This window comes from Danio aesculapii, chromosome 10, assembly GCF_903798145.1.
Source record: "Danio aesculapii chromosome 10, fDanAes4.1, whole genome shotgun sequence".
NCBI classification, from domain to species: domain Eukaryota; kingdom Metazoa; phylum Chordata; class Actinopteri; order Cypriniformes; family Danionidae; genus Danio; species Danio aesculapii.
This window is the reverse complement of record NC_079444.1, coordinates 20,274,612-20,293,314: the sequence shown is the minus strand read 5'-3', so window position 1 is coordinate 20,293,314 and position 18,703 is coordinate 20,274,612. Positions and strand designations below refer to the sequence as shown.

The window sequence follows — 18,703 nt, the reverse complement described above, 5'->3', positions numbered from 1 at the left end:
AAGATATTAACTCAAAATAAAGGGGATAAATGTCAACTGTGAGATTTGTAAACTAACTAGTTTTTATTACCAAGTCACATTTTAAATAGAAATTAGTGATTGTAATAATTGCAATTTTGAGACAAAAACAGAATTCTTATAACAGAAATGAAAACATACTGGTTTTATTTCATGTAAAAAAACCTTTGTTCCATAGTTTCACTCAGAAATGTATCAGTTATCTATATAGAAGTGAAGATAATTAGTCAATGAATACTTATTTTTGGACTTTTAGCAAAGATAAAGCATAATCATTGATTCATAAATGATATCAACCCACTGGAGTCACATCCATTTTGATTTCCAAAATGTTTGGGAAACGTTTATTTTCGTGCATTTATTTTCTATAGTTTATTTTATTTCTAAAAAATCGTATTTGAATATGCGGCAACTATAGTTCCCAGTGGGCAAATATGTTGTAAGAACCCTTCAATGTAAATTAGCATAGGAGGAGAACATTTGGCATTGTAACTCAAAACAACTGCTTTCAACAGATTCATTCATATTCCAAAACACATTTATAATGTTTAAAACTAGAAAACAACTTGATATGAACCCCCACTGCATAATTACAGCAGTCAAAGAAAACAATAACATAAATCATGACTCAATGAGCCCAAGTGAAGTAAATACTGCTCTCCACAATGGTGACGTCTAACAAAACAAGTAATTTTAGTAAACCTCTCTATAACAGAAATAGTCAAACATGTTAGTAATAAATGAAGCTGCTGATGCTGTTTGTGGAGTTGTTGCAGCACTTTAACTCTGCTCCAGTGTTACCTTAACTCTTTGTAGTAGTGGGACCAGTGAGAGAATAATTTTACTCTGAGGACTTTGCTGTGTATCAAATTATGTTTAAAAAAAAAAGTCTACTTTAAAGATATCAGTTAAAGGGCTAAGTTATTTTAGATGAGGTCTAAAATATTTCGATTATGAAAGCAAAAAAAAAACATTAAACAAGACCAATAACTTTTATTTATTAACTTATTAATACATTATTCCCTAATTTCCCATGATTTATGTACTTGCAAGGTATTTGCTCACTGGCAACTATAGTCGCCACATGAACTTTTAACAGAGTATAGGAAAAAACTATAGATTCATTAAAAGATTTGTTTGTTTGGATGAATCTAGAGACGCTCATGATTATGTTCATGTATATTTGTGAACAAAAAAAAAATTTAGTAATATGAAAATTGCCTTTATTTAGGAGGGTTTGCCTCCATTTTGCATCCTGGAATTAGGGGTAGGAATTTGAAAGCTTCACATGACAGCAATTCAATCATTTCTTTTTTTTTTCTTTCTTGAAATCTTTTATTTAGATGTTTGCTTGCATGTCATTGAGAAATTAAACATGGATAACATGTAGAAAATGACTTATAAAAGGAAAATGGCAACTATAGTTCCCGGTGGGCTTAATCTTCATTTATGTTCAGAAGATGAAAACTTTACATGCTGCATGAGTAAAGGATGATTTTATCTTTATTTCTTTAATGGATTAACTCAAGTTTCCATTCTCCTGATAACCTGCAAATGATTTCAGTGGATCATCTTTGAAAATGCAGCCGATTCTGGACTAATGTTAGCCTAATATTTTTAGGACCTTCACTGTGTAGCAAGAGCACATGTAAACACTAGTTTTAAAGCTTTTACACTGCTGCGAGTAGTAGTGGAAAGATAATGCCGTTAAATACATGTAACAGATGTGGTTTAAATGTTCTAACCCTATCTGGAAACTGAACAAGACCTGTATGTACCATTTCAAGCAGCTCTAGAGTATTTAAGTGTTTGTTTTCATTTAGACGTCTTCATTTTGTGTATGAATGATGTGCCATTTCATTATATATGTATTAACGTTGACACTTTGGATTGTCTCATGCACTTTAACGGGAATGAGAAGATCAGCCGTGACTGAATATCATTTTGAAACAAAGCAATAAAACATCACATTTATTCATTCGTTAAATACTCTGCTTCTGCACTTTATTTATTCCAAAAATGGACACAGAGACAAAAAAACAACAACTTTCCTGCATTTCCAATCTCACAATCACAGTGTGCAAACTGTATAAAAGCCGTGAGAAGGTTGAGTTGATGTTGCATAAAACATTTTAGGCATTTAATTAACAGCGTTTAGCATAATGAAACTTATGCATTAAAGACAATTTGGTACCTGCCCATGTTTGGCACATTTTACAGCCAATATTTTGTCCAATTAAAGGGTGTTTGTGGGGAAAAGTGCATTTGATTGACTCAATGCATAAATCCTGTGATGGGACAATACAGAGGCAGGATCCCTTAAGCACAATTGGGTGAATTGTCAAATAAAAGCTCTTATTTTGTTTAAAGGAAAAAAAGTATGCTTCAAAAGTTTTTTTTTTTTTTATCTAATACTTGAAAAGAGCAAATGATTAGTGTTTAAAGCTTTTTTCTGCTCTCAAATAATAATAAAAAAAGAACAAAGTAAAAGTAGTGTCTTTACATTGTTTCAGTAACCAAAGGGGAAAAACAGTAAACTACTGCAGACACAAAATAAAAATATAAAAAGGTAATTGACAGATCTTTAGCTTTTAATTTACACTTTTACAATCCAGAGTTTATATCTCACTTGTAAGAACTCCAAATTTAAGAAAAAAAGCTCTTTAATTTAGCTTCATAAAAGAAGAAAAGGTTGAAAATATTGGATATAAACTGTATTAAAAACAAATAATTTAAAGGGATAGTTCACCCAAAAATCTAAATTCTGTAATTATCTATACTCCCTTTACTTGTTCCAAGCCTGTTTGAGGTTTTTTTTCGTTTGTTAAATACAAAAGAAGTTATTTTGAAGAAAGCTGTAAACCTGTAACCATTGACTTCCATAGGGTTTGTTTTTCCTATTATGGATGCCAATGGTTACAGGTTTTCAACTTTCTTCAAAATGTCTTCTTTTGTGTTCAACAGAAAAAAAGAAAGTCATAAAGGTAAAAAAACATTATGGTTGAGCAAATAGTAGTTTTTTTAGGGGGGTGAATTATCCCTTATAATTGTCACAATTACCTTTTTATATTTTTATTTCATGGGAGAAACAAAATACCATAGTTAATAAATTTTTTTTATCCAAAATTACTACATTTAATATATCAACTCAATCTCATAATCTACTGGCCTTCATGTTGTTCCAAACCTGTAAGGCATCAATCAAACGCCCAAGGAGAGATTAAAAAAAAAATGTTCCTGCTGCTCTTTTGGAAGTATACTACAAAGACAGACACTGTCAAGCTTAAAAAAAAAAAAAAAAAAACTTCAAAAAATTATAGTTTTTTTTTTTCCATCTTCTGCACTATAGCAGTGTTTCTCAACCACGTTCCTAGAAAGATCACCAGCTCTGCACATTTTCCATGTGTCCTTAACCAAACACACCTGATTCAGATCATCAGCGCATTAGCAGAGACTGAAAAAGCTGTAATGGGTGTGACAGACAAAGTAGACATCCAAAACATGCGGTGTTGGTGGTCCTCCAGGAACGTGGTTAAGAAACACTGCATAGTATATTTCACGTGTTTTGGAGCGAAATAAAAAGTTACATGTTTAGAACTGGACACAATTTCGGATTTATTTAAAAATCTTGGAACAACATGAGAGTGTAGATGATTTTTTTTGTTTGCTTTAAAAAAAATAAGGGTATTATTTGTAAACAACAAACTGATTTTTCGCAAAATCATGGAATGCTCCAAAATACTGACATACTTAAGCATTTGCTGGTTTGCTCCAGGACCACCAGCAGCTCATTAACAGTGTGTTTTATCACAGCTCTCCGTGGCCCACCTCGTCTTTCAGATGCTCATCCTGACTCCTCTCAGTCTCTGGCTCCTTCAGGTTGGCGTAGGCCACTTCTCTGGTCAGTTGCTCAATCGGCGGCAAACCAACAGCCAGATTACGCAAAGCAATGGCTGTCATCAAAAACCTAAGGAACGACAATAACACCATTCACTTACACTGCCACGACTGTAGAGACGTCTCAATCAGCTCATTTCGATTTTAATTTATTTAAAGGATAACCTTCTCATTTTCATCAACATACCCTCGTCTAATGGAGTAGTATTTCTTTGAGGCGAATCTCTGGAAGCGTTCGAGCATTGAAGATTCTCGTCTCTTCCTGACCTCCTGCATGCGTTTCTGTCTCTTTAAGAAGATCCGCACTACTGGGTCGATCACAGTGTTTTCTGAGTCCTGGTCATCGAGTCCAGTGATGAGGGGCTGCAGCTCAGGAGGCAAAGGCTCCGTTTCTGAAAACACCAACAGACATTTTTCAGCCCCATTGATACCCCTTAGATTTAAAAAAAAAATTTACAAATAAAGTGAAGGAAAAGGGTATACTACAAAAGGCAGAGTTTCAAACTGTAAAAGATATGGACGTAGTATCCGTGATGTCACCCATAGGTTTCTGAAGAACGCAAAAGAAGCTACAAGTAGGCGTGGCCAACCTTCACTATTTTGTTCACACGTCATCACACCGACTGGGGGATACCAAACAAGGGCAAAGAGGTGGAGCGTGAGCGGAACTCCAGATGCATGCTGGCATTTTGCGTCGACAGGTTTTTCTTTGGGAGAAATGCCTAATGCTTTATTACCTGCGACTCGTTTGTTGTTCTGACCACATGTGCTTGGCTGTACACTATATCAATGAAGTGTTTAGACTTTTAAAAACACTGTTGTAATACATTGAGCCACTAAGCACTGTTCTTATGACAGGAGGAAAATGTGAATTACTTCCAAATACTTCAGATATAGTCTGTGTAAGTAAATGCAAGGCTATTGATGAAATCCAGGCATAACACTGTATGATAACGCTTCAGATGACTGTTCTAGAGCCTACAGCTAATAAATCTGAAAGATTCTGGAGTGCATTACAGGTCTAAAGAAAAACATAAATGATCTTAAATAAAACAAATACATTTATAGAGATGGTGTATAAGTATATAATTTCACTCACCTGGGAAATGGAGGCTATGTGAATGGTTTGTAAGCACAATTAAGTGCACACAGCATGCCATATCAACTGATAATTGTAAAAATAATTCCAAAAGGCAACTGACTGAGTAAAGCCACATAAAACAAAACAAAAATATGATGAATATGCCGAGTTCAGTGGCTAATCAACCGGAATCAGCTGAGGTGAAGTGACGGCGACCAACGAGACCTAGCGGTCACTCATGTGGCCACGCCCTTAATTATGCAGACTTACTATAAACTAAACGGATAAGTTATAAAAACAAAATTCAGCCCCTCACAGTTGTCATGGAGGGTAATAATAGCTATATGAACCAAAACCGTTCTTTCTACCAGGCTGTAAACACCTTTTTTTCTGCTGTAAAGTTGGCCATTTTAACAGTGGGCTCAATAATGTCAATGTCAATTTTATTTATATAGCACTATTAAACACAACCAAAGGTTGGCTAATGTGCTGAACAATACAAATCACAAAGAAAAAAGGTATAAAATTATAGCTAAAAACAAACAAATCTCACTGATAAAATTCCAAATCAAAAAGGTCAGTTTTCAACCTACATTTAAAAACAGACAGAGATGATAAAGACCTAATACAGAGGGGCAGAGCATTCCACAAGGTAGGACCAGCTACTGCAAAAGCCCGGTCACCCCTGCATTTCAGCCTCGACTTTGGAATGCATAACAGTCTCTGGTTAGATGACCGAAGAGACTAGACCAGGCTGATGTTCAGTCAACAGGTTTGACAGGTAGGAAGGAGCCAGGCCATTTAGTGATTTAATAACCAAGAGAAGATTTTTAAAAGTGACATGATAGTGCACAGGCAACCAGTGCAAAGAGTGTAAGACTGGTGTGATGTGGTCATATTTTTTGGCACCGGTTAAAAGCCTTGCATCAGCATTTTGATCTAACTGTAGGCGGGATAGAGTTGTCTGACTGATCCCAAAATATAGTGAATTACGGTAGTCCAATCTAGAAGTAGTGAAAGCAGGAATTATTTCTTCAACATCTTTTCTAGATAAAATAGGTCTGACTGTTTTTAAAAGTCGAAGCTGAAAAAAAGCAGGATTTGACCACTGCGTTAATCTGTTTATCAAATCTCAAGCCATCATCAAAGATAACAACCAGATTTTTTACCCAAGGCTTCACAGAAAAACTTGATTTACCAAGATTTACTGGTGGTGTCCTAGAAGAATTTGACGGGCCGAACAAAATTATTTCAGTTTTACTCTCATTAAAATCTAGAAAGTTCAAAGACAACCAGGCTTTCACATCCGACAGGCAAGACATAAGAGTCTCCAATCCACTTGAATTCAGTTTTAAGGACAGGTAAATTTGAGTGTATCTTTGAGTGATTTCAAAAGAAATCTGCTCTGTTATGGAGCCAGGACTAGTGGAATTTCCATGAATTGCAGTTCAGTTACTTCCGTATTAGCTTCATGAGGGAGAGCCGGAGGTTGCAGCTTGGTTTCAACTAGATTTCAACATTTTAAAATAATTATTAATTGCTAAAAAGTGCTTTTTTTTAAATATGAGGTGACTGACCTGTTCCATTGCGCACTTTCTCCTGAAGTTCAGAAAGCTTGGTGAAGTTCTTTTGAAGCTCCGCCTCAGTAGTGTTTACATAGATGTACATGTAACATGATGGTCCTTCAGACACAGTGTACACCTTATGGTATTCACCAGCTGGAATCTTAACACACACAAGTGAAATTCAGCACATCAGTTCAATCCAGTGGAGATCAAAAGCAGAAAACAATGCATAAATGCACGTTGTTTTTTGCAATAATAAATGTAATCTTCATTGCTATATCATGCTTGTGTTTTTTTTTAAAGTAGCCAATGTACTGCAACAAAAACACTGCTACAATCATTGCTGTTTTCTAATGCAAAGTTTACCTCGCTTTCGTTTAAAAACAAAAAAAAAAAAAACACTGTCCATGTGAAAATGCACTGTGATGCATGTTTAGAGCATACCCATTAGGTATTTTGCAAGTAAATTGCGTATATAAGTCAATGTCAATGCAAACGTTAGAATAGAGACGGATTACTGTCCCGTGGTGCGAATGGCGTAGAATAAACAGTGCGTTTGCCACGAACGCATGGAATTTGCCTCATTCACATTTTCTGCATTTGTTGTTAAATCTAGCTGTGTTGGCCAATCAGAAAGGAGAAAAAGAGTGCACATGTTGACGTCATGAGGTGAAAACTCTGGTTGCAGTGACCTCACCACCACACTGTACCCAGAGTTTCAGAAAATCTTCACCCTGGACAGAGTTTTCAGAAAGTTTCGGTTTCAGTCACCCGATATTCTGTTTTTTTGTGGACAAACAGTGAGAGATTGTAGAAAAAAAAGTGCGGTTGGGAAAATACCCATGTTCGTACGGACAGGGCGTAAATTAATTAACAGAAAGTTACAATTAAGTATAAAGTGTACAGGCCCTTGCTCTCCATGACTTAACTGTAATTTATTCTTGGGTTTAACATTGTGGCCAAGAATTTTTTGGAGATTTTCAGTCAAGTTTAGATCAGGACTCTTCATCTTCATTTCATAATTTTAACATTTTCATCTTCAATGATTGTCCTGCAGGAAAATTTCTGTCCATTTGGGCAATGATCACAGGGATGGAACGGCACATGAAACATGTCTTCTACCTTTCACAGACACAACCCTACTCTGTTTAGTGCTAAACTAATGATCAATTCCAGTTGCAGTTTTTGAATGATGGAACATAGATTGTCCACATTATTATGTCCTCTCTTGTCTTTTATCAACAACCAGCTTTTTTTAGGGGGACCTGAATGAGTCAGTAACACCGTAAAGATGCGATATATTCAAGAAATCACAGATTTGGATGAGCCTGCTTCTCTTGCTAAAAGGCTGGATGGGTCAGTGACTTTAGAGCAGCTCTGGAAGGCCTCCGCCAGATTAACACCAATAACTGGATGGAATATGAAACTCAAATTATGATCTGTGCTCTTTTCAAATATATAATTTAGTTTTTTTATGCTGTGCTGTAGAGTACATGTAACTCATCATGATATATGCTTATAAAAACTGCTCTTTTACTCCTTTTAGGACAGCGTCAAATGGCACAATAGTGACCTTGAAATTTAGGAAATTGTAGGATGTTCTTTAAGCTTTAACTCCACTGTGCTTCTAATGGTAAGAATGTAAATATAGATAAAGCATAGAATCAGTTTCATAATTTAGGATCAGACATTTGTACCTGCATCTTTTCTCCAGGTTGTAAACTGTAGTTCTTTTTCTCATCCACTATTTCTACATTCACTTTACCCTCTAGGACCTGAACGCTCGTGTTCCCGAGATCTTCACTCACAAAGTTTTCCAGGAACAGACCTGTGGAGGTCACAACAGCAAGGATAACTAGGTATCTGTGTGGTCAGCCTATTCCAGAAAAACAAAAGCAAAAAGACTCAAACCTGGAAAGTCTGCGATGAACACCACTTCAGTCTGGTTGTCTAAAGAACCTTCAATCTCCTCAAATTTAGTCCTCCATGGTGAGAGGTCAACTAGCAGTGGCATAAGCCATGGATTGGGTCTGAATGGTGACCAATCGGCTTTTACAATGTCAACACGTGGGTCAAATATCCTATAGGACAGGAAGAGAGCAATGTTGAAGACATTTCTTCTTTTTGTATATGATGTCAGATGTTCGGGTTGCCATTTGCATTTCATTAAGTACATTAAACACGCAATACACTTTATTAACCTCTGCTGGAAGCGGTCATTGATGGAAACCCAAATGTCAAAGTAGATCTCTGGATCTGAGATGTTGAAGCGTGGCAGATTTTCGCTGAGGCAGGTAGCGTACTGCTTCAACATGTCTCCGTGATCTTTCCATCTTCGGCTCTGAGTGAAAACCTGCAGCATATTGAAATTGCATAGTAACATAAGCATATAAAAGAGCAGGAAAATCCAGCAGTTCAACTGGTTTAGTGTTAAAATAAGGAATATTGGGGATTAATAACAAGTTTAGCCCAATAGAAATCTATTTAGAAAGTCGTTGACTAATTAAAGTCACTTTTCTCCCTTTATTATTCCACTGCATGTTAATAAAAACTGGAAAAAACTGATATTCCTGTCGAAACCATTAAAGTTCACCCAAAAATGATAATTCTGTCATTATTTACTCATCCTCCACTTGTCCAAAACGAAGTTTCTCTCTCAGAAGAATATATATGTAAGAAATTGGAAACCAGTAGCCATTGATTTTATCCTACTGCAGATGTCAATGGCTACTGGTTTTCAACATTCTTCAGAATATCTTGTTTTGTGTTAAACAAAAACAAAAAGAAATTCATAAATGTTTAAAACCACTTGAGTGTAAATAAATGGTGAGGAAATGTTCATTTTTGGGAGAACTGTCCCTTTAACATAACTAAAGCATATTCAACCTGGAACATTCTTATTTAAAAGTGATTCCTGTTTATCAAGTAACTCACTCCTGGGTTTAGATATCCAACCTCCCCTGTTACTCCGTCTCTGTAGGTGATTTTGACATGCTGATGTGAGCGTGAGTGAACCATCATGTCCCACGAGTAGCCATACAATCCATTTGTCCAGTTGTTATAACCCTGTAGAGGCAACAACAAAACAAAAGGTAATATTTTGGAATTATTATTATTGTTTCAATTCACAGAAATAAAACTTTTAAGATGAATTATTAATAATTAAATTATAATAATAAAATGTAGTCATTTTCATGGCATTTAATCTAATGTATTTTATTTGTTAAATAATTAAAAATACTTAAAATATGTTAATAATATTAGTATTTAAACTGAATTTAAAATAGATTATTAATAATTAAATGAAAATAATATTTAACATTATTTAGTAAGTTATTAATGAAGTTAATTTATTTAAGTATTTTTTCCATTTAATAATAAAGTTTATATTATTATAAATATAATTTATATAATTTATTTATTTGTAAATATAATTAATATTAGTATTTGATATTTTAAATAAATTAATAAAGTTAAATAAATTAAAGTTAAATGATCTTAAATTAACATAGATTTGAAATGAAGGTCACTAATCTATTACTATTAATATATTAATTTAATTATTTACAAAGTTAGTATGCAACAAGTTAATTTAAATAAAAAATATTATTAATAAAATTTATGTATATAATTTATTTATTTTATATATTATTAATATTAGTATTTAACTAATTGATACTTTTAAGTTAAAGGGCACCTAGGTTAGCCCTTTTTTCAGATTTAATATAAGTGTTTTGTGTCTCCAGAATGTGTCTGGAGTTTCAGCTTAAAACACCCATCAGATTATTTATTATACCTTTTATAAGGTTCTATTTTATACATTTTGCACCAGGGGGTGGTTTTGTCGTACTGCACCTTTAAGGCTAGTCCTCCCCGCCTACCGTTTCTACATGCCTTTCTGCATGCCTTAATCTCCTCCCTCGGCTGCGTCAGACAACAGACAGACTTAAAGGAAGCAGATCTCACGTAGCGTTTGTGAGAAATACTACAGTAAGAACTTTACCAATGAGTATTTGTTGTGCAGTTGCATCGATGAGTCGCACACAATGTCGTTACAAAGTTCACGTGCGCACACACAGAGAGAGAGAGACAGTTTGCAATATTTTTGCACACAAATGTGACAGGATGCAGGTTACACAAACCAGGATTGAAGCGTCTTCTTTTATAATTGTTCTGACACGCGGCTGTGCTGATGAAGTAAAGCTGAAGTAAATCGCTGCACTACATTACACACATGCTCTGTTTTAAAACATTTTAAACATGTGAAACTTACTCTTGATCACATTTGATGATGATTGATGATCCTCGCGAACTGAACACACCTTTTATTCCCGGTTGCTTTGCACATGTCTGGTCTTGTTGATATGATTATACACGTGACTACCGGGACATGTTAATACGCGCAGCTGTCAATCAATTCAGAGGGCAGGGGGACCGCACTCCTACGTCAAGTTGTGGTCAGTCTGAAAACCGCTCCAATTGGTCCACCGTTTTTATTTTGTTAAATTTGAAAAAAAGGACTGGGGGTGTTTATATCACCCCAATATGACGGTCTATACACTATATCTACACATATGTCTGTCCAAACAGCTTAATAAGTAGATTTTTCACCATAGGTGCCCTTTAAATAAATTTTAAGTTAAATAATCTTAAATTAATTTAGATTTAAAATGAAGGTTACTAATCTATTACAATTAATAAAGTAGTAATTTAATTATTAACACAATTGGTATGCAATAAGGTCATTTAAATTTTAAAAACGTGCTAAAAGCTGTCTTAAAATAATTAAGTGTGTTGTTATTTTTGATAATACATAGTATTATTTACCTTTTTTTATCGAAAAAAATGTCTAAAAAGCTGTATTAAATTTATTTAAATTAAGTATTTAACTGCCATTTACTTTTTTTGTTGGACAAAAACTAAAATAATGAATTGGTTAATTCCATTTCAACAATATTATGTGCGTTTATGGTAAGTCTCTGCTTATATAAAGACAATATATATAATTGACCCTAATAAGACACAATTTAATGTATTAGGTCTATAGCAAGTTCAAATGTCTACTCATAAGTATGAGCAAAAGTAAAAGTGATGTTTGCATTAGTTTGCCTGTCGACAATTATTCAACATGAGTCAGTCTCTTCCCATCAAAGCCTGTGATTCCTCTTCCAAAGGTTTTGCAGATGTTTGCTGTTGTTCGCTATCTGTGTTTACTCTGATTGTGAAAGTGCTGTATCCACTGATCGAGTGAATGTTCTAGACCAAACACAGTGCGGTTTGCGTTTACCTGTGTGATGAAGTGAGAGTATGGCAGGAAGAATTGCTCAAGGATGTACAGGATGACGAAGAAGGCTCTGAATTTGTGTTTAAAGCGTGGTGTGGTGGGCTTGAGGTCAGCGTGGGCCTCCTCTTGTCCTCCAGAGCCACTGGGTAATTTTGGGTAAACGCAGGATGAACTGGGAATCGGGGTCGGAGAAATGAAGGGCAGAACAGGTTGGAGGAACTCTGGGAAATGGCCGAAAAAACGTCTGGGCCAGTCAGGGTAGCAGAAGATAGGGCTTGTGGACAACATGGTATAAGAAAACATTCCTAAGGACAGAAAAATAATGATGATAAGGTCTTAAGAGATACATTTACATTTAGCAGAAACTTGTCCATAAGCGACTTACAATTGAGAAGGCATTCAGTGATTCAACAAGAAGAGTCAAGTCACACAAGAAGTGCTGATTATACTAAGGAACTGTTTGTCATCAGAGAATTAATGCTAGAGTTAGGAGGGGGCTGTTTTTCTTTTCTTTTTTTAATCTTTTATAGAGAGAAGAGGTTTCTACGGGTGGTTTGACAAGCCCACTCACCTGTGTGAAGCACGCTTCATAAATGCACAATTTTTTTTATTGATATGGAGTGATTGTAAAAAAAGTGCAAAAAACTGGTGCAAGGGTCAATTAAAGTGTCAGAAAGATGAAAGAGTGTTTTCTGCAGGTGGTTTGTTAAGCCCACTCACCTGTATGAGGCACAATCAGAGATCATGAATTTTACACTTTTTTTAATAAACTTAACAAACTAATCAAGTAATTTACTAGAATATATGATACATTTATTGGCTGCAGTCGATGTTTTAAAATCTATTAGTACATAAGACATTTATTTTTAATTAATAAATTATTCAACAACCAATGAATTCACACTTCATTATTAGATCAAGAAGAATTCATATTTAATTGCTACCATTAACATTAATGTTTATATTAAAATGATAAACTATTATCCCGGCACCTTTGTAATATTTGTAACGTAAAAATAATAATACTGACTGAAAGGACAAATTACTGAAGATATATTATGTGATATACTGTGTATTCTAATATATACAGTGATATATTATGGACAATAAAAAGTCTATTATTTCATATTATGCTCCATTCATGTTGACACAAACTACATTGTTTACAATAATACTTTTTCATAATTTATATGAGCACAATATTATGTCATTATGGGGATGCATGAATAACAGCATCGTGGGAAAGTTGCAATTCGAAAGTACAATGTTTAAAGTTTATTTAACAATATACGTTGAACCTGTAATCGTTCATTTTTGAAAAAAAGTTTAATATTCTATTAATATTAATTTTATATTTCTACATTTTTAATCTAACATTTGCCCTGGATTTCTAAATAAATCCAGAAATATGATCACGTAGTAATGAGTACATTTCTGAGTATGTAAAAAAAGAAATATTCCTTTAAATGTGGTCAATATACATAATAAAATGCTAACTATTAATTCTTTGAATTTACAGAAATGGTGCTATATTGTTATATGTATCGTTATCATGATAAGAGATTTTTGTCATATCCCCCAGGCCTAGTACATAGTACTATACAATTGAATGTACAAGAATTACTTTGCTGTGAGTTCATTCATTATTCTTTACCTATGCTAAAGAGCTGAGAATTCATGCAGTGGAAATAGGAGACAAAAAAGATGGCGACGGGACGTGTGACATCAAAGAAAAGCAGATAGCCAGCTGTGAGGTCTAAGATCAGACCTCCACCATGGACCACCATCAGACTGACTACTTCAACAGGCAAGATCACTCTGAAACAGGAGGAAAATTTTATTTAAACATAACACTCATCCATAATATCCAAGTGTCGTGCTGATGAAGATGTTGTCAGAGGGTGATGCACTTACTTAAAAGGGTCAAATAACCAATGGTGTGCCAAGTATTTCATTGAGTATCCTTCCACCCAATCAGCATCCAGTTTCTTAACCCCAGCGATAAAGTACACTATGAAAATCTGTCAAAGACAATGGACATTAACTGTCTAGTCAACATTTCATTTACAGCTATGGAGAAAATTAAGAGGCTTCAAAAAGTCTTTGGATTTATTATTTATTATTATTTATTATTTGAGTAAAACATAATTTTTTTTATTTTGAATACTGATGACATTTAATTGGAATTAAAAATAAAGCAATTGTAATTTCTTGAATAAAATATTTTAATAAAATTTTAAATAAATAAATGTTTTAAATCAATATTTAATCTGATAACCCTGATTTAAAAAAAAAACTGACCTGAGTTCTCAGCAAAGTGTAGTTCCACAGAGGCACATGAGCGTTTCTCTTCCTCGGGTTTCTGAGTCCATCTACTGACCTGTGTTAAGACAATGTTTCATAGTAAGGTGCTGTTTAGGCCAAATTAAATGTTTTTTTTTTATTTTGTCAAAATAGATTTTGGTGATAGATTTTACCAGTATCTGTTAGCATCCATGAGCGTGAGCTGGAAGCCGATGAGTCCATATAGATAGGAGTGATTGTTCCAGGTTGTTTTGTCCAGGAAGAAAACGTACCAGTACGTGGATATAAACATCAGACAGGCAAAGCGATAAAAACAGCCAAGCATGATACCAACAGCACCTGAAATACAAAAGCAAGTGGACGGTCAGTTTTGTGACTGCTGTACTTTCCATCTGTAAAATGAAGAAATATCCTATTGCTATATCCTATATTCTCCATTCTTGCCCAAGCTGATAATTATTTTCATGTTATGACTGGCCGATATTAAAATTGTATACTTTTATGTCTAAACAAATTTAAAACAATAATTAATCTGCTACAGGAGAACCAAAGCACTATAATATCGTTTGTGAATACAATTCATTTATTTATTTCTAATACATAATGGTTGTGCAGTGTTTAGCGCTGTTCTAAATTGTCCGTAGTTTATGTGTGTGAATGAGTGAGTATGGATGTTTCCCAGTGATGGGTTGCAGCTGGAAGGGCATCTGCTGCGTAAAACATATGCTGGATAAGCTGGCGGTTCATTCCGCTATGGCGACCCCTGATTAATAAATAGACTAAGCTGAAAAAAATGAATGAATGAATAAATACATAGTTATGGTTACCTAACAGATATAAATTTCAAATCTCTTAATATAGTCCAATGAATAATACATAGCAAAAATGTAATTGGTACATTACTAAATACTTAATATACTTTAATAACAATACAATAACACATGGGTACACGGCATACCAAAGTTCCCAAATTCTCATGTTTTGAATAAGTAAATAAAAAGTTAGTGTAATAATAATAATAAATATACAAAGTTTATCATTTAAAAAAACAAAACAACTATTGTGTTAAGTGGTTACTAGTGTGTTCAGGACGTTTTTTTTTTTTTAATAATATAACATATAGAAATGTAATTAATGGTTTTTTTTATTATTATGCTATTTATATTATTTATTATTTACATTATTTATGCAACATTCATAATCATAAATATTATTACAAGTCTTCATAGTTTGTTTTATATTTTATCATTGATTTGAAACAAAAAACACTAAACTAAAGGACATTCTATTTAAGAATATTAGGAGAGCTCATGGAGAAAATGTATGGGAAAACAATAACTTCCAGAATCAAGGCCACTAGAATAAATGGTTACTAGCTATGCTTCCATCCAAAAATGCGAATTAACTTTATGCGCAAAACTGGACTATCGCATGAAAGATGTGCGAATAAAACCGCGTTTCAATCCAATGAGTTAAAGCGAACAAAATCGTCACTTCCTGATTATATGGTGCCAAATATCAACAGTAAAAACGGAATTTGCTGCATTGTGAGAAGCTGTGTGAATCTTTTCTTCATTTAATAAATGACTTGCGCCTCAGAAGGCAATCCTGACACGCTGTGAACGCGTGGTGGCATTTGAAGGCATGAGATGCAGAGCACATACACTCTTGATTCTGGAGGTCATTAATAATATACACTAATACTGACATGGTTAAGGCATTTTAGAATGACCAAAACAACATTTCAGATGTTTTACAATGTGCTCGGCCTGCTGGTTTGTACATTCACACACATTTTTATCATGACATAATCTCTTATAACAAAATCACATTACCTTTTTTTTAATGCACATACTGGAATTTGTTTGGTAAAAGTGTTTCCATCTCAGTTTATCTGCACCTTTTCTTATCAAATAAAAAGATTATCCTTCTCAGTTATGCTCATTCATTTTTATGTGCATTTTCAAAATATGTGCACATCTTGGCGTTTTAATCCGAAATTTTTTTATGTGCATATCTAAATTGCGCATAAAAAATAGGAAACATAGCTACTTTTGCCTTTTATAACAAAGAGGCAAACTCACCAAGGAACATCACGAAATACACAAAGAACATCCAGTCCATGGGAAGCGGCTTCAGGAAGTTAAAGAGGGGGAAGCGGCATACTGGTGCCCCGTCCAAATACTTGTAGTCCAGATGACTCAGTCCTCGCTCCTGGGTAATGTCCAGAGCCATCAGCATACCTGTGAGAAAATACAGCACATATAACCTGACCCACAATCCAGAATCACTACATTTATAATAATTGCATATGTCAAGTCATAAACGGGGACTCACCAAATAAGAAACGGAAAATGCCCAGTGAGGCCGGATCAGTGGGGCGATTGAGAAGACACACAAACCGATGCCATGATGAGACATCTTCCTTCTCAAAGCCGAAGAGACGCTTCATGGTGCTGATCTGCTGGGATGGGGCCACAGATGCCTGTTTGAGCTCCTTACTGTTCCTTCTCTTTGCTTTAGATGGTTCGACATATGGAGCACCTGTGGAGGTGAAGCATTGAATCACATTAATACCTCATTTGTTTCTCAATAGCTGCAATATGATGAAACTTTATGATCTCGTAAAGAGACTTTACATACATTTTCAGTGTACATTTCTGATGAATTAAAAAAAAAATCTATAAATAAAATAAGCGTTGTTTTAGGAATGTGTTACACTTGATTAAAAAAAGTTCTTAATGAGTCTCTTCAAATAACAATTATTACAAAATATTAATTTCAGTTTATGTTACATAATTTGAAATTGTTTTTCAAGCAGACATCATTTTTCTTTGGGGGGTGGGGTTATACAATAAAAGTCAGTAAATTTGAATGAAAACCTGGTGATTCTTGTTATTATTTAACAAAACGAAAAAAAATCTAGTTTACAATATTTTCTGAATTAATAAAAAGATTGATGATGAAAAAGGTCCCCCAAATCCCCTGTAAAAACCTTTGACTTTAATATTGAATTAAACAAATATACAAGAATATTGACCCTGATTTCATCCAATTTTTGTGCTAGAAATGTATGCAAATTAGCATAGATTTCATGATTACACCTTTTAAGAAACTTGTATTACTATTTTTTGCAGTATCTAATGTAATTAACCAACCAAGAAACCAATTTTAGCAATTTGTTTAACACTTTTCATCTGCAGTATCTTGAAAGAATTATGAGAACAAAGTAAATAAAATCCCATTTAGTCTCTTGAGGCGCAAATGAGCAACTTATATCACACTTCAATCAATACTCGCTTTGTTTTCGATACAAAATAAACAAACCAGACTATATCCTTATACATTTTCACAATTAATGCGCATAAACACCCGGACGACATGTAAAACTTATATAATCAGAGGTATATTAAAAGTATATTCCTAGTATGCAGCGTATTTTGGTAGTATTATATCCATACTATCTCTTGTTGCCACTCTTTTACCATAGTAATACAATGTTTACCTGCGGTCGCGTCACTCGCCTTTGGCTCCATGTTGCAAGATATGAAACCAGTCTGCTATAACGTTAGAAAACGTTACAAAATAACTGAAATATTGTCACATCGGACACGCAGGTAGACTTTAACACAGCACACTGAGGTACGTGTCCAACAGAGGATCAGCACCCTGAAAGGTTGGCTGTCCGCTGGAAGGTAGGGGGACTGCGACGATTTCTGACCGCTCATTGGCTGGTTCTGTCTTAAGTCCCGCCCATCAATGCGTGCTCGAAAATAGCAGCGCCTCTAGTGGTCAAATATGAGCACGGCAAGAGTAAAGAGTGGCTGTGGTTTGTTGTGGGTTGCAACGTTTTTAATTTCTATTTTAGAGTGAGTCAAAATATGCAGCTGAATACGGTCGCTTATGGTTTGTAATGAGTCTTATGTCTTAAAATAAATTTAAATGTCTTAAAAAAACTAAATTGGTATGTTTAAAGAGGAAAAGTCACGTACATGTTTCCTCCACAGAATTTTTACATGAGGAAAAAATAATATAATAAGTGTTTATAAATTGACAAAATAAAATAAAATACAATTACACATAAAATGTAATCTAAAAATATAAGTTAAAAATGTAAACAATATATTACACTTAAGGGCATATTGCATGGAGCATAACTAATTTTAAACAATTGCTTCGGTACATTTCAGTAAACATTAGAGTGGATTTCAGTGAATGTATTGGAGCAGGAATTTTAAAGATAATTTTTTAGCATTAAAACCTGCTAAATTAAAATTGCATAAAAATAAAAAATATAAAAGACTGCAGTAAAAATCACATTTCTTTGGGAATAAGTCTTATGAAAACTTTTAGATGGAAATAAAAACTTACAGCAAAGTATAAACAAACTTTCATGTTAGATTGAAAAGGCTTTGACTCAAAGTTATTGTAACATTAAAAGATGCTGTACTTATTGCTAGCATGATTTAGCACACTAATGGGCTATATGCACAGACTTTTAATTTTCAGCTAGGCAGCCCAAGGGCTTCTGAAGAACTGTCTTTTCATTAAAGA

General features: G+C 34.2%; 1 protein-coding gene across 1 annotated transcript; it reads right to left on the bottom strand.

The window, feature by feature from the left end:
* Positions 1 to 3,587: 3,587 nt before the first annotated feature.
* ggcx (gamma-glutamyl carboxylase) lies at positions 3,588 to 17,844 on the bottom strand. The gene is made up of 15 exons (XM_056467044.1): positions 17,655 to 17,844; positions 16,487 to 16,693; positions 16,234 to 16,392; positions 14,323 to 14,488; positions 14,147 to 14,225; positions 13,760 to 13,866; positions 13,500 to 13,663; positions 11,849 to 12,150; positions 9,496 to 9,627; positions 8,763 to 8,914; positions 8,473 to 8,642; positions 8,259 to 8,389; positions 6,574 to 6,721; positions 4,103 to 4,307; positions 3,588 to 3,985 (listed from the first exon to the last, which is right to left on the bottom strand). Exons 1-15 carry the CDS (start codon positions 17,683 to 17,685, stop codon positions 3,826 to 3,828), a joined length of 2,313 nt encoding a protein of 770 aa, XP_056323019.1. The 5' UTR covers positions 17,686 to 17,844; the 3' UTR covers positions 3,588 to 3,825.
* Between the last annotated feature and the right edge of the window lie 859 nt (positions 17,845 to 18,703).